The sequence below is a fragment of the Sinocyclocheilus anshuiensis genome, unplaced genomic scaffold (genome assembly GCF_001515605.1).
Source record: "Sinocyclocheilus anshuiensis isolate Anshui unplaced genomic scaffold, SAMN03320099.WGS_v1.1 scaffold850, whole genome shotgun sequence".
Taxonomy (NCBI): Eukaryota; Metazoa; Chordata; class Actinopteri; order Cypriniformes; family Cyprinidae; genus Sinocyclocheilus; species Sinocyclocheilus anshuiensis.
Window position 1 is genome coordinate 901221 of NW_015537937.1, and position 14949 is coordinate 916169.

A 14949-nucleotide genomic window follows, 5' to 3' on the forward strand; every position below is an offset into this window, starting at 1 on the left:
AATAGTTGAGCTTCTGAAAAACTGATGTAGTGTTAAATTTCTCTAAATCTGTTCCAACAAACAAACAAACAAACGTATCTACATCTTGGATAGCCTGAGGTGAGTTCATTTTCAGCATAATTATTTTTTAGATTCTGAAAAAATGATGTAGTTAAATTTCTCTAAATCTGTTCCAACAAACAAACAAACGTATCTACATCTTGGATAGCCTGAGGTGAGTTCATTTTCAGCATAATTATTTTTTAGCAGGAGGGGACCAATAAATATATTTGAATATTATGAGTCCTTGTAACACAGATCATTTTAACAAATTTGTTCAAAAACTTGAACCAAAACACAGAAGCACCATTAAAGGTGGTGAAAGTGATCATGACAAAGTTTATTTGTTTAAAACCAAACAAACACAATTATACTAATAAAGCTTTTTTTCCCCCTTAAGAATAAATAGATCTGGAATCAAATTGGCCTAGGGCTATACCAGAGTGAGATAGATATTTTAATAAAATGTGAAGAAATTACAAATAATTCAGGGAGGAGTAACTAATAGTAAATAGTTAAAACAACTGAAGTTCATTCTTTTCCTCTTCATACATCCTCCAGTTATTACATGTCGTCTTTTCAGTTGCACCAAAAGACTCAGAAAAACAGAGCAGCTCAGCAGCTTCAGTTAACCTCAGGTAGTTCAAGTTTAGACCTGGGGAGCAACCGGGAAAGATGAGTGAAAATTACAATGCTGCACTTAAGAGATTCTTAACACTACATAATAATAACAACAATAAAGGCCATATTATATAAGCCCCTTAATTATTCTCAACCAATCAGAACTCACTTTATGTCTTCTGTACATTTCTCTCCACAGAACTCAATGGTCACTCTCTGGTTGCAGCTGAGCTCCTCGATCTGCTTGGTGTGACAAGTGCAGCGGTCAGAGGATTTACTGCATCTGAACCTTCGCACAGACACAGAACAGCAGCACACATTCAATACAGCATAAACACACTTATTTTAAAAGACATGGATAATAGATTTCATTAAAAGATTATCTGAAAGAATCTGTCATATTTGGTCAAGTCACAAAAGCTGCTGATGCCTTACATGTGTGAAATCACAGCACAGAAAGGTAAATGTGAAAGATCATCAGAGAATATGCATATTTTCATATAAAAAATACATATTTCACATTCATCAAGCACTCATCTACAGCTGTCCATACCACTAGTAGATTATGTAGAACTAACATAACATATGACTACAAATAAACATATATGCAAATATCATTTATATTACAAACCCTCTAATGTTCACAATGCACTCGGAACGTTTTGCGGATTCCTGCAATAACTTGATTCCCTCCTCCATTAAAAGACCAGGGAGCCACTCAGCACCATCGGAGCCCTTTGAACCAGCGTCAAAACTACAAAACAGAAATGTTACTGTGAGATAAGGCTGACATGTTTGATTCTACACCAAACCAGCTGAGAAAATGTGAAAAATAGTTTAAAAAAAATTGTCAAAATGGCATTTCACTTTTATTCTTCCAGGTATTTCAGAGCTTACAGTCACAACATGTGAAAAAAAAATGTGAAAATTTAATTTGTTAAATTTGTGAAAAGCATGGCAGGGGGCAATTGCTTATTCTATTGCCCTTCTTTATTTTATGTTTACTTATGATACAAATAATTACTTAGACTTACATTTACTGTATAATGACCCCATTTATAAAGTACACTAATGCACTAATACACACAAACCAAACGGACAAACACAGAGCTAATTACTCTTACCTGATCACAGCCAGTCTAGGACAAGACTCTACGAGTAAGAGGATTCTGGAAGCCCAAGTCACCGTCAGGATGGGAACGGAAAGATTTATCGCACTCAAACCAGACACAGATGGCAGCTGAGACAGCAGAGCATCGACCTGCCTGTTAAAATCTGCACTCCTACAGACAGAGAGAAAGAGTTACAGTAATCTCTATCCACAAAGAGCATGACAGGAAGGTGAAGGTGGTTTTGAAAACATACTCTTCTGTTATACAGTTTACACTGTGGAAGGCCTGCAAGAAGCTCTTGACATTAATACTGGATGCCTTTGAATGTGGACATTTGAGAATGATTTCTGACAGTGACGGTTCATTCTGTAGGTCTGAACACCATTTCACCACATTCAACCTGTCAACAAGAAACACACTTCCTCATATATCTGGATCATTATCAAGTGTACACGTCCAATAAGTCTGAATGCAGGAGTCTTACAAAGAGGTTGCACAACAATGCATAGTGAAACTTGTCAAGTAACTGTATTCATTAGCGATTCATGAAAATAATAAGAATCATAAAACACAGAGCAGTCCAGTTGTGTGGAAAAAAATCCTTACACGAGCTTTCCTTCAAAGCTGAAGAGCCGCAGAGACGAGCAGAGACTTTCTGCATCATCAGTCCTTAAACTGTCAACCAGAGCATATAATAAACAGTCATTACATTAACATCTAAAATTAAAAGCATGGAGTTTGGGTCTTAGCTGAGTGAAATTTGCTGCTTAAAGTATGCAAATGTAAGAAAATGTTCTTGAGATACCTGATCTCCTCCCATTTGGCTTTGGTCTGCAGGAAGTCTGTGATGACGTGGGCAGTGTCAGCTGAGATGCTCTTTACTGCAATCTGAAGTCCACCCACGTTGTTCTGTTTGTGCAGAGCATTAAGAACCTGCTGCACACTTTCATCTGACAGACAGCTGCTGTTCAGTCTGTAAAAGAGATTTATATGCTTATCAGTTATATCATGACATTTATCAGCCACAAATATGATCAGCAGCTCTGTGCTGAACAGAAAAGTTACAGATCTTTACCTCAGTTCTCGAAGCCGCTTTCCTTCTCCGAGAGCTGCGAGCAGATCAGTGACATCTGTGTCTGAAAAGTTTTGCACTGTCAACCTAAAAACAAAATATCGTCAAAATCACTTAACTCATTGATCGAGCAACTTTTAAACATTATTTATTTATTTTTAGGGGCCTGTTTCATAAAACAAGTTTACCAAATAAGCCAGGTTTATTTCAGTTAGTCTGATGTATTATCAGTCGATTTGGTTCAAAATAAGTCAGACTAACTGAAATAAACCTGGCTTATTTGGTAAACTTGTTTTATGAAACAGGTCCCTGATATACTATTGAAGTCTGCATTTCTCATAGTTGTGCATATACATAATTTTAAATTTGTGATTTCCTCTGACAATTTTATGTTTACATTTCATAATTGCCCATTTTTTTCTCATCTTAAAACAGCATCTTAAAATCCAAAAATTGTGACTTTATATCTCAAGCATAACGTTTTTTTTAAAGGGATAGTTCACCCAAAAATTCTGTCATTAATTACTCACCCTCATGTTGTTCAAAACCCATAAGACCTTTGTTCATCTTCGGAACACAAATTAAGATATTTTTGATGAAATCCGAGAGCTTTCTGACTCTCCATAGACAGCAACACAACTATGTTCAAGACCCAGAAAGGTAGCAAGGACATCATTAAAATAGTCCATGTGATATCTATCAGTGGTTCAACCTTAATTTTATGAAGCTACGAGAATACTTTTTGTGCACAAAGAAAACAAAAATGACTTTATTCAACAATTTCTTCTCTTCTGTGTCAGTCTTCAACACACATACACGACATGAGGGTGAGTAATTAATGACAGAATTTTCATTTTGAACTATCTCTTTAAACTTTCTCACAATTAAGGCTGGAATACACTACACAACCTTTGCCTGGATTTTTGCCCCAATTTACAGTCTGGACGAGTTGACGCTAGTTGCTGTAAGTCAGAAACAGTCTGAAGGTTTTGGGTAGTATAAGTACATTGTTATTTCTATATGGCATCAGATATTGATTTCTTCTGTTTCTCATTCGACATGTTCAAACCTAACCTCACTGGTTTATAATGTCAACCAACATATTAGAGACCATACACTAAAAATAACTGTTCTGTATTTGTGCATCACTAGATTTGCAGACTCACTCTAGTTCTGGGGTCCTGCACAGCACAGGTTGAAGCATCTTCAGCTCCTCAGCTGCAAAGTTGAGCTTCAGGTTTCTGAAGTGAGGACAGCAGTCCAGACAGTACAACAACGCCCAGCAGTCCGTCCTGCTCAGTGGATCCCAGGACATGTCTAACTCCTGCCAAGTTTCCATAGCTTTCTGCACAAACTCCTTCTCGTGGAGCTCATAGAGACAGTGGAGAATGAAGGGCAAGAAATTGTAATCTCTACTTGCGCTAACATGGAGGATCCATTCTTCTAACTGTGCCTTTACAAAGGAAGGGACAGACAGATTGTGCGTCTCTTCGAGTGAGCTGCTCACTTCTTTATGGGAGAGACCGCAGAGAAACTGAATCACAGGCAGGAAATGAGGTTCAGGACATCCATACTTCAATGGAAACTTCTCATCCAAATATAGAGCAAGATAGTTTTGCGTTTGAGAGTGGAACCGCTCCGTTAGTTTATCCAGAAAGTCTCTTTCCGCCAGTGAGATGAAGTACAGAGCGGTGAAGAACTCCTGAAAGCTGAGATGCATGAAACTGAGCATCGTCTCCTGGCGGATTCTTCTCTTAAAGAGGAACTTGCACAGGAACGGACTGCCAGCAGGGTTTGAAACAGTTTCATGCATGCTTTTCTCTTCAAACAGCACTTGTTGTTCCAGCATCCCTCTCTCTGCCAGCTGACCCAGACTCCTCAGCAGGATCGGGACGGACTGACTCAAACCCTGGCAGTGATGCTCCAGAAGAGTGGACACAAAGTCAACGTAGATGGAGGTGGTGGTTTCTAGTCCACTTGTTACATCTGCACCATCACTGAACCTCTCTCGCATAACCGTGCAGATGATCCAGCAGATGACAGGGATGGAGCAGGCGGTGATGAGGGTTTCATTCGCCTTCACGCACTCAAAAGCTTTTCTGAAGAGTTCTTCATTCTGAAAGAACCTCTGGAAGTACTCCTCCACCTCCTTCTCGGAGAAGCCGATAATCTCGGTGAAACGCTGAGGGTGCTTGAGCAGACCGCCCAGGGTTTTTGTAGCTGTAGATCTGGTGGTGACCAGCAGGAAGGACTCAGACAAGATGTGGCCCCTCAACAGGGCCTTCAGAGAAGCCTCAGGTGGAGCTTTTTCACAAAGATGGCTGAGTTTGGGCATATTCGAGGTGTCACTGTAAGAAAACCTGAGCTCATCGAATCCATCAATGAGAATGAGAACTTTCTCCGGTGACTTTTGCAGGATCTGTAAGATCTGGTCCGATGTTAAATTCGAGTTGTGACTCAAAAGCTCTGCTAAGCTTTGCTCTCCAGATATGTGGTTCAGTTCTTTGCATTTCAAGTGAAACAAACAATCAAATTTCTCTCTGTGAAGGTTTCCAGACGCCCAATCTAGCATGATCTTTTGAGCGGTGAAGGATTTGCCATTCCCGGAGTTTCCTTGGAGAATGACAGAACAAGGACTGATTCCCTTATTATCGACACTGAAAAGCGCATCCAGGATGGAGCTGTCTTTGTCTGCATTATTCCTGGAGATGAGGAGCTGCTGGAAACTCCCTCCCACAGAGCACATCTCTTCTTCTCGCTCTCTCTTTTCTCTGTGTCTCATGATGATCAGAGGTTGTGTGTAGCGCTCAGACAGAAGCACATATTCACCAGGCAGAGAGTTATACTCAGTCACATATTCATATTCCCTCTGGATCCACTTCTTATATTTGTCTGTGCATAATTTATTTGTTAAGCTCATTAGTGGGAAACGGACATATCAGCATGTAAGCACTGTTGCATAGCATAAACTGTAGCTACTAAAACATCTTGAACTTCACTTTAAAGGAAAAATTCATCTAAAAATGAAAATTGGGTCATAATTTACTAATCCTCATCTTGTTTTTGCATCTCTTTTCCATAATAAAAGTGACTGGAGATTGGGAACTGGGGCTGTAAAGCCCCAAAATGACAGAAAATGCATCATAAAGTGGTCTGGGCAACTTGCATCAAATTCCAAGTCTTTTGAAGTTACACAATAGCTTTATGTGAGGTACAGACCAAAATATAAGTCAATATTCACTCACAATCCTTCTATCTGAAGCTCTAAAATGCCTACGAAAGATGTAGGGCCTACAAAAATAGTGTCATACAAAATTGGAATGGCATGAGGATAAGTAAATGATGATGGAATTTTCATCTTTGTGTGAACTATGCTTACACATTTTGCATATTTTTTATTTATTTAAATATGTGTGCAACCTAAAAATTAGTCAAATGAAACTTAATTGAACAAATTAAGTAAACAAGATACATAGTTAAAATGATATACTTACTTAAGCTTTCTATGAGAGCTTCTGCAGTTTGTGCAATGTTACCTGTAAAGGTACACGTATTAACAGTACAAAGTTCACATGCATGTGGTATATAGGCCAGAATGAGTGTGCTCTTACCCAAGGCTCTAAACAGACATGACTCATGCTTTTCCAGTCTAGAATAAAAGGCAGATTTAACCTTGTCTCCACCAGAGTGCAGCACTTCATAAAGCTCTCTCATTTTCTCCTGGTTAGTATCTGCTGCTCTGATCTTACAGTATGGCTCCCACTCCATCATGCCACTTGACCACAGCTCATCCGCTATCGGCATCACCATCTTTACTCTCTGGACAAGTGTAGCCCAGTGGGCATCCACAAACCGAGCACCTGGTGGAGAGATAATAAAATGATAATTGCTCACAAGGAAGGAAGTCCAAGCAAAACATATTAGACATTCAAAATGTACAGCAGAGTTTTAAGCATCAAAAAGTGATTTGGACATTTAAGTTACACTTAAACATCAGTTCCATTGCAATAATTTTTTATTAGTTGTTCCCAGCCTTTTTGATTTGAAAGCTCCCCACTGTCTAATAAAGCAGGGTTTCCCAAACAGGGGTTCGCAAAGGACTTTCAGGGGGTTCGCGAGTTGATGAAAAGCTATTAATTAATTAAATTATGATTAAATTATAACATTAAATAAATAAATAATTTTAAAATAAAATAAAAAATATTTTTTATTTCATTTGTTTACAGAGATTACCGTGAAATCAGCTCTATTTCTGATGTTCCATAAGTGCCACCTGCTGTCAGACAGTGGATTTATGCTTTTATCCAGTCTGTTTGCTGTTTTTGTTCAAATAAATGCAAAAACTGGAGCAAATTTTTGTTCTAAATCTTAATGGGTGGATGGAAAAACACCACCTGGCACCAAACTTTTATCAACAATCTTAAGCTTGTCAGCGTAACCTGGGACGAAGCTGAAGTGCTGGCAGAGGACTGACAATTGTGGGGAGACATAAAACTGTGATTATGCTAAAATAATAATAATAATAATAACAATAATAATTTCATGTCATCGTGTGGCCCCCTTGGAAGTTTGATAAAGCCCTGGTCCCCGGCCCAATGTTTGAGAACCACCACAATAGAAAATAAACCATCAAAAGCTCTACTATTATGCCACATCAGCAAAAAAAATAATAGTAGAGCTTTTACTCAGGACCAGTGTTAGGGGTAACGCATTACAAGTAACGCGAGTTACGTAATCAGATTACTTTTTTCAAGTAACTAGTAAAGTAACGCATTACTTGTTAATTTACAAGAGAATATCTGAGTTACTTTTTCAAATGAGTAACGCAAGTAACTTTTTTTTCCAATTTATTGATTGACAGCTCTCCTGTCCCCTTGTTGAGAGAAATCAGATGTTAGTTCTAAAATAAATATGAATCACTCACTCACAAAAAAAAAAAAACATAGATTCAGTATTCCTCAAAATGAATAAAAATAATGCAACTCAGAATATGACGCAAACCTGCAATAATTAAATGTTAAACAACACAAATATCCTTTATGTATTTAATCCCATTCTATTTTCTTCTGACCTTCGATGATCCAGTTCAACCGTACTAATAAGCACAAATTACTCTAGACAAACATTTGTGAGTCTTTTTTTATTGCTGAAGTGTGTTGAAATGTCTTCTTCTGCATTCTACTGTACGGACGTAATTTTACTTTACCCTCAGCCTGAGAATTATTCATTTCACTTTTGGTGTGAAAAGGCTTTTATATTTGCCAAAAATAGAACTTTTTTATTTGAAAAACAAACAAGCAAGCCCTGTTCAGATTTAAAAAGTAACGCAAAAGTAACGTAAAGCAACGCAATACTTTCCATAAAAAGTAACTAAGTAACGTAATTAGTTACTTTTTTATGGAGTAACGCAATATTGTAATGCATTACTTTTAAAAGTAACTTTCCCCAACATTGCTCAGAACTAATTTAATGTATTTTCATGAAATGTTTTGCTTGAACAGTGTGCCTGTGTGATTTGCAATGACATCCATTTTAAGCTAGCAAATGCTTATTTGGGCCACTTTACTTTTAATCAGTGTATCACAGACTATTTTATGACTTTCTACTCTTTTACTGTGGTAACAGTACTTACGCTCCGACTCTTGGTCCATGGTGTCTCATTAGTGTCTGTGGCATGTCCAGTTGGAGAGAGCTGAAATGAAACAAAGTCAAAACTAATTTTGTGACACATGGTTAAAGATAAGCGGTAAAGGAAGTGGCATGTAGAAACATTACTTCGGCGTGTACTTTATAGCATTTATAGTACAATAAACCCAAGTTTGGTCTATCTGAATATACAGTAACAAAACTAAATCGTACAGAATACAGATACAGGAGGTGCATGAACTTTTAACAGAGAATCTCACCTGGTTGTTCAGGGACGTGTTTTGAAGCAACCTGAAGGCGCTTGTGATATTTGAAATCGCTTATTATCGACATGTCTGCTTCTTAGATCCGAAAAACGCTTAACGGGCCACTACTAACCCAGCATGAACCGGATGAGTATTAATTCGCCACCCCACCCATATGGAGGCAAGACGGGAAATATTTCAGAAATATTTTGACCCGTTTAGACAGCCCACACAAGAGCGCGCTGGTCAGCCTTATTAAATAGACATGAAATATTGATTTTTTTAGTTGGATTAAGTTGTATGTTAACATGCTCTTATCCAGCTCTAACTTACCCGTCTTGTTCAAGCTGTTTTCGACTGCTGGTCTTATCGTTTTATGCTCAACATATGTTTTAACCGTCATATTTTTAAATAAAGTAAAAGTATAATATTAAGTAAAAGTACATAAACGCCTATTAGAATTATTCTAAAAATGTCCACATTTAGTTTCACTTGTCTTTTTACTGTGAAATAGGCTATTTCATGTTCATAATGTAAGAACAACTTTTATATTGGTAAATAATATTTAAAGATGGACATTTTCTCGACTGAAGCAACTTCCATCATACATTTTTTAAAAGAAAAATCATGTTAAGGCTATATCAAATGTTACAACAGACTAAATTATTATTGTATTACATTGAATTATATATTTTGCCTGCCATGATTACAAATACAGAACTTTGATCATAAAACTAAGGATTTAAATTTAGCTCATTATGACATTATTGGGAGAGTGACAACTAAAATTTAAAAGCATTTTATGTAAGTAGTCTGTAATAAATACCTTATTGATTCATCTTACTTTTTGGCTGTATAAATAACATTTGCACCAAATTGTGTATTGTTGTTAATTTTGGGCCTCTGAATAAAATTGAGGTGTTTTTTCTTTCTCGCATATAGCTCCATGTTTTCACTATACCATATAGGCCATAAAAATATAATACAAAGCATAAAACACATATGCAAACTTTCTCTAAGGGCTCAATAAATAGTTTCATTAAAAATCTTAAGTCAGGCTTTACAGGGCAAAAATAACAACAAAAAAAGGTTAAAAGTACTGTGGCTTTTCCATTGTGCAGTTATGGTATCAGATGGTACTGACCGTTATTAATACACATATTTTAGGAGAAGCATTCCTGGAAGTGGTATCCCTTCCTCTAATTCTTGATTGATGCATACAGAGACAGAGACTTTACTGTCATTTTTATTTATTTATTTATTTGTTTCTTTGGTTTTTAGTTACTGTGAAATCAAAACTAAATTACAGATTCTAATATGGCTCTTGTAGAAGACACCAAAAGTGTAAAATAAAGTGTCCAATTGTGACAACTCTTTGTGCAATAATGAGAACATTCTATTACAGCTGCATCTATGTAGTAACTATATTTTGCATGTGTATTCAGAGGAGAACTGGCCCCCTGGTGTAGCCTGGATTCTCCCAAGGCTTTTCATCTTTGATTGCAAGTTTTTCATTCCTTGCCACAATTGCCTTTGGCTTGCACACTACACTCTAAAAATGCTGGGTTAAATACAACCCAGTGCTGGGTGAAATGTTGACAAACCCAGCAATTTATGTTGTTTTGACCCAGCAGTTGGGTTACTACCCAGAAGGTTGGGTTAAACATTTAACCCAACCGCTGGGTCAAAACAACCCAATTGCTGGGTTGTATTTAACCCAGCATTTTTTATAGGGGGCTAAAGCTATTTTGTATCATGTACTTTATATTACGCCTTTTGTTAAACTGACCAGGGGTGAGAGATATGACTAAAATCTTAAACCCTGTTCATACGTGGCATTTAACTGTGGCAGTGGTATACACCAAATTGTAATAAATTGTACAAACCCTTACAGATTCATAATCCTCCATATCACACCATAAATTAATAACCCCAATTTACATCTATATCCATTTTTTTTTCTGCATACCTACAATACTCAAATAGTCACATGATACTATATAGCATATCTTAAATGCTTGATTGTTTATAATGTATTCACATATAAACTATACTATCACCCGGCTCTTAATTGTTAAATGTGGAAAATTAAGCATAAACATTATAAAACTAGGTTGTAGTATACATTTGAATGCCTTGTACTATTAGTCCCAAAACAAAGGCCTTAGAAATGGAGAGACAAGATAAAACACATGATAAATCATGTAGAAATATGTCAATATACAAAGCCAACCAGTACATTTAGAATCACACTGCACACTATGATCATACGCTATAGCTCTTAAAACTTGTACATTTCATGTACAATGTTCAAACGATATTGTATAAATTATTTTAAAAAAGTAAATTATTTGTGTTACTGGCTGGTGTCATATTACAGTTCTCATTGTTTTTGGCGCATTCATTTGTGTTAACTTTCATTCGGAAAGTCTTCATAGAAAAGTCCTGGAATTCAGATCACATTCTGGTTGCATCTATGACGACGCTCCATATAGCCTGTGCATTTTTGAGACTGTTTATGGCATATTAACCTTCGTAACCACAAAGCACAAAGCACAGCATCACTACACAATCTTTAACAAACCTGACATTCACATTTAGAGTATAATCATAATTATAATATAATTATAATATCATAATTATAATATAATTTGTTTGAAAAACATGCCTAAATGAAAAAAGTTATTTACTGCTGATTAAAGAAAAATACATTTCTGAAAAACAATTCTCAAACTTTTTGTTTGTTCCTCACAAAAAGGTTTTGTGACTTCAGAAGACGAATATGCCAGACAAGTCATATAGCTTTTTCTTTTACTTTTTAAAGCTGATAAAATTCCAGTCTCCATGAAATTACATGAAATAAGCAGCCCAGCACATTTAGTGATGCAAAATGAATGATGATAGATCAATACAAACCTGTCAAATGTCATAACACAGGCTGGTCTTGTGTTGGAACTCTGCAAGATCTTGATTCCCTCCTCCAGTAAAAAGTCAGCATGTACCCTATATGTGGATACACATTATGCAGATGATTTAGATTTTAGGAACTTGTAATACCATACTTAGTACTTTGCTTTCCACACATTCATTTGAATAATTCGATAATGATTTAAATGGATGAGCCATGTACTATACCGATTGGGCTATTTCATTTGCATCTGCTAGTAAGAGCATTGCGAAATAAAATTATAGCAGTTATTTAATGTGGCTTTTAAAAAATATTTTTGCTTACGAAACAATTTTGTGTATCTTAGGAATTCTACACCTCAATGCACCTCGTTTGGAATGACTTCTAGCAATTGTTGAAGACAGCTTTTGTGACACATGGTTAAAGATTACCCTAGTGGTCTGCGGTAAAGGAAATGGCATGTAGAAAAATTACTTTGACATGCACTTTATAGCACTTGCGTATAACGGAATAAACCAAAGTCATATACAGTCACAAAACAAAATTGTACAGATACACCTGCCTACAACAACGCCATTAACCCGACAAGAACCGGATGAGTTTAAAGGGTTACTCCACCCCAAAATTAAAATTTTGTCATTAATCACTTACCTCCATGTCGTTCCAAACCCGTAAAAGCGCCGTTCGTCTTCGGAGCACAATTTAAGATATTTTGGATGAAAACCGGGGGAGGCTTGTGACTGTCCCATTGACTTTCAAGTAAAATACACTGTCAAGGCCCAGAAAAGTATGAAAGACATCGTCACACCACACGGATAAGTTTTCTACGTTCATTTACGCTTTGATTTGAACGAAAACAACATGTATCCGTGTGGTGCGGCTGACACAGAACAGCGTATGCAGTTTGCGTTCAGTGGATACTCTCCAAAATGGCGCTACTGTGACGCGGAGGAAACAAACTGTTGAAAAAAATAGTTATTTTTGTTTTCTTTGCGTACAAAAAGTATTCTCGTCATTTCATAAAATTCATATTGAACCATTGATGGCACATGGACTATTCTGATGATGTCTTTCATACTTTTCATTTTGGGGTGGAGTATCCCTTTAATTCGCCGCCCCGCCCAACATATGGAGGCGAGACTTGACATATTTCAGAAACTTTGTATTTTGACCCCGTTCACAGAAGACAGTATGATCTATCTGGACAGCGTGCACAGTAATAAGAGCGACTGGCATTATCAGTTTCATTATTTTACGTATTAACTAAATAAATAGACGTGAAATGTTGTTTTTAGTTGGAATAACATTTAACTCTTCTGCAGCTACCTGTATCCTGTTTAAGCTGTTTTCGACTGCTGCTCTTATAATCGTTTTATGTTCACCATATTAACCCTAGGCTACTGCACCGTATTTGATACATGAATTTCTAACTCCTCTAAATGATCAAAATAGTATTAATCTTTGCTGAAAAGTCTGTTGGACACAATCATCTACATGCCTTCTGCCCTCTGATTGATAGTTCATACAATTTAATTTGAGGTCTTTTATTATAATTTTAGTCTAACTTTTAGAATAATTCTGTCCACATTCAGGTTGTGGTTCACATGTCTTTGGGCTGTGAAACCTTTAATGATTTTCATTAGCTTAAACATAATAATACATTTTATATTCTTAAATAAATATTTCAAGATGAACTTTTACTGGGCTGACGCAACGTAGATTTACTTGATTATCCATGCATATTTTTTATGTATGTGTTAAAATCTATACATCAAATATGTTACAACAGACTCAATTATCATTGTATTACACTGAATTATATGTTTTACTTACCATAATTAAACGTAGCTACAGAGCTACGATCATTAAATTAAGGATTTAAAATTCATCTTACTATGCCATATTACTGGGAGATAAAGAGAGACTGATTACAGTATTAATATGATAATTGATGGTACTTCAAGGAATACCACAGTAGTAACATTAAACATGTTCAAAAACATGTCATTAAAAAAATACATGGTACATAGTGTACACACACACACACACACACACACACACACACACTATAAAAATATATCCAGTTCAGGGTGTCCAGAATTATACATCAAGGCAGTGTGACGAGTCCTGTGTGAGCTGGATGGCCTCAGGTAGGACGCCCTGTGAGGTGGCCACCATCCTGATGCTGTTGCTGTGGGTCAGTTTCCTCTCATACTGAAGCAGTTGTCTCCAGAAGCCCGCGTTTGGTCGAATGAAGGGCCGTGCTGCCAGAACCCGCTGATGAGCCTGAAGCAGCGAGAGTCCCTCAAACCGCATGAGATACGCCATGATAAGAGACGGAGACCTGCTTCTCCCGGCCGAGCAGAACACCAGAGTGCTTCCAGTGTGGTTCTGCTGGATCTGCTCAGCCACGCTGTCAAAGTGCTGCTCCAGAGGGGCGTGAGGACGGTCCTCCACCGGCACCCAAACGCACTTCACCCCCTGATACTCCGGACAGGGGTATTCAGCACAGGCGTTCACCAGCAAAGTGATGCCTCTGTGCTCCAGCGCTGACTGATTCACGGCCTCCACTCCACTCAGGTACAGACTCGGGGTGATCTGAGAGATCATCACTGTGAGCGTAAGGGAGAAATAATACATTAAAAGTGATTAACATTACATCATTTCTAGAATGAACTAATCTGAAATATATAAGCATATTTCTCACGTAAAAGCTTATAATTAAATAAAACGTTTTACAAGTACAAATATTCCATATTGAATCTCAATTAATGTGATCTCATACAAATGCATGTGATTTTACGAGAATTAGAACAGTTTTTCAGCAAGAATAAGAAGGGGTTTTCAATTCAAGAGATATCTATAAAGAGAAAAAAAAAGATTTTATTAAATGTATTTTTAGGGTTGTCAAAGTTTACCTGTGCACTCAGGATACTCATAAAATATGTTGAATTTAAGTATTTTGTTTATATTTACATTAACCAAACTTGATAATAGGTAATATAAAAAAAAAAAAACAGGTCAGAAAACATTTGAAAAAATAAACATGCATATAGCTTTGTTAAAAAAATTGTTTGTGTTGATCTGCAATAAAAAGTTGTTAATCAGATATGCTATCAAGTTAATAAAGTAAATATTAAAAATAATATTTTAACAATTTGCTTCAGTACAATGACAATATTCATTAATTTGGGAAACAATTACTTAATTTAGATCTCTTTATAATACGACATTTATTATTATTATCTTACCAGTATAAATATTACCACAGTATAAATGGGTTTTTATATATTAAAATATATAACT

The 14949-nt window shown here is 36.5% G+C and overlaps 2 protein-coding genes across 6 annotated transcripts in view; both read right to left on the minus strand.

The window, feature by feature from the left end:
• Positions 1-363: 363 nt before the first annotated feature.
• LOC107659330 (NACHT, LRR and PYD domains-containing protein 3) lies at positions 364-8901 on the minus strand. Of its 4 annotated transcripts, XM_016448251.1 has the most exons (13): positions 8751-8901; positions 8477-8536; positions 6456-6704; positions 6339-6380; positions 4011-5736; positions 2848-2931; positions 2578-2745; positions 2379-2447; positions 2026-2172; positions 1785-1943; positions 1292-1414; positions 830-949; positions 364-694 (listed from the first exon to the last, which is right to left on the minus strand). In XM_016448251.1, the coding sequence occupies exons 2-13, from the start codon at positions 8493-8495 to the stop codon at positions 664-666; spliced, it is 2937 nt and encodes a 978-aa protein (XP_016303737.1). In that variant the 5' UTR covers positions 8496-8536; positions 8751-8901; the 3' UTR covers positions 364-663. The 4 variants fall into 4 exon arrangements, with proteins under 4 accessions (XP_016303737.1, XP_016303746.1, XP_016303733.1 ...); XM_016448260.1 differs by having other exon boundaries at positions 830-900; positions 6339-6704; XM_016448247.1 differs by having other exon boundaries at positions 6339-6704.
• A 2811-nt stretch (positions 8902-11712) lies between these two features.
• LOC107659744 (dual specificity protein phosphatase 14) overlaps positions 11713-14949 on the minus strand; it is a 6563-nt gene continuing 3326 nt past the window's right edge. Inside the window, exons 2-3 of one of the 2 annotated variants that reach the window (XM_016448784.1) lie at positions 13750-14255; positions 11713-11738 (exon numbers count right to left, since the gene is read on the minus strand). In XM_016448784.1, coding sequence (XP_016304270.1) covers positions 11727-11738; positions 13750-14255 — 518 coding nt within the window. In that variant the 3' untranslated portion in view covers positions 11713-11726. Of the gene's footprint in view, positions 11739-13711; positions 14256-14949 lie in introns of those variants that run through there. The other variant, XM_016448779.1, reaches the window with a different exon arrangement.

What these genes read in the sequence shown, in the direction of transcription:
- LOC107659330 (XM_016448247.1), bottom strand. An exon ending in AGCTTTGAAGGAAAGCTCGT is followed by an intron (nt 2,173 to 2,378) that starts GTAAGGATTTTT and finishes TCTTGTTGACAG; the next exon opens with GTTGAATGTGGTGAAATGGT. An exon ending in GTAAACTGTATAACAGAAGA is followed by an intron (nt 1,944 to 2,025) that starts GTATGTTTTCAA and finishes CTCTGTCTGTAG; the next exon opens with GAGTGCAGATTTTAACAGGC.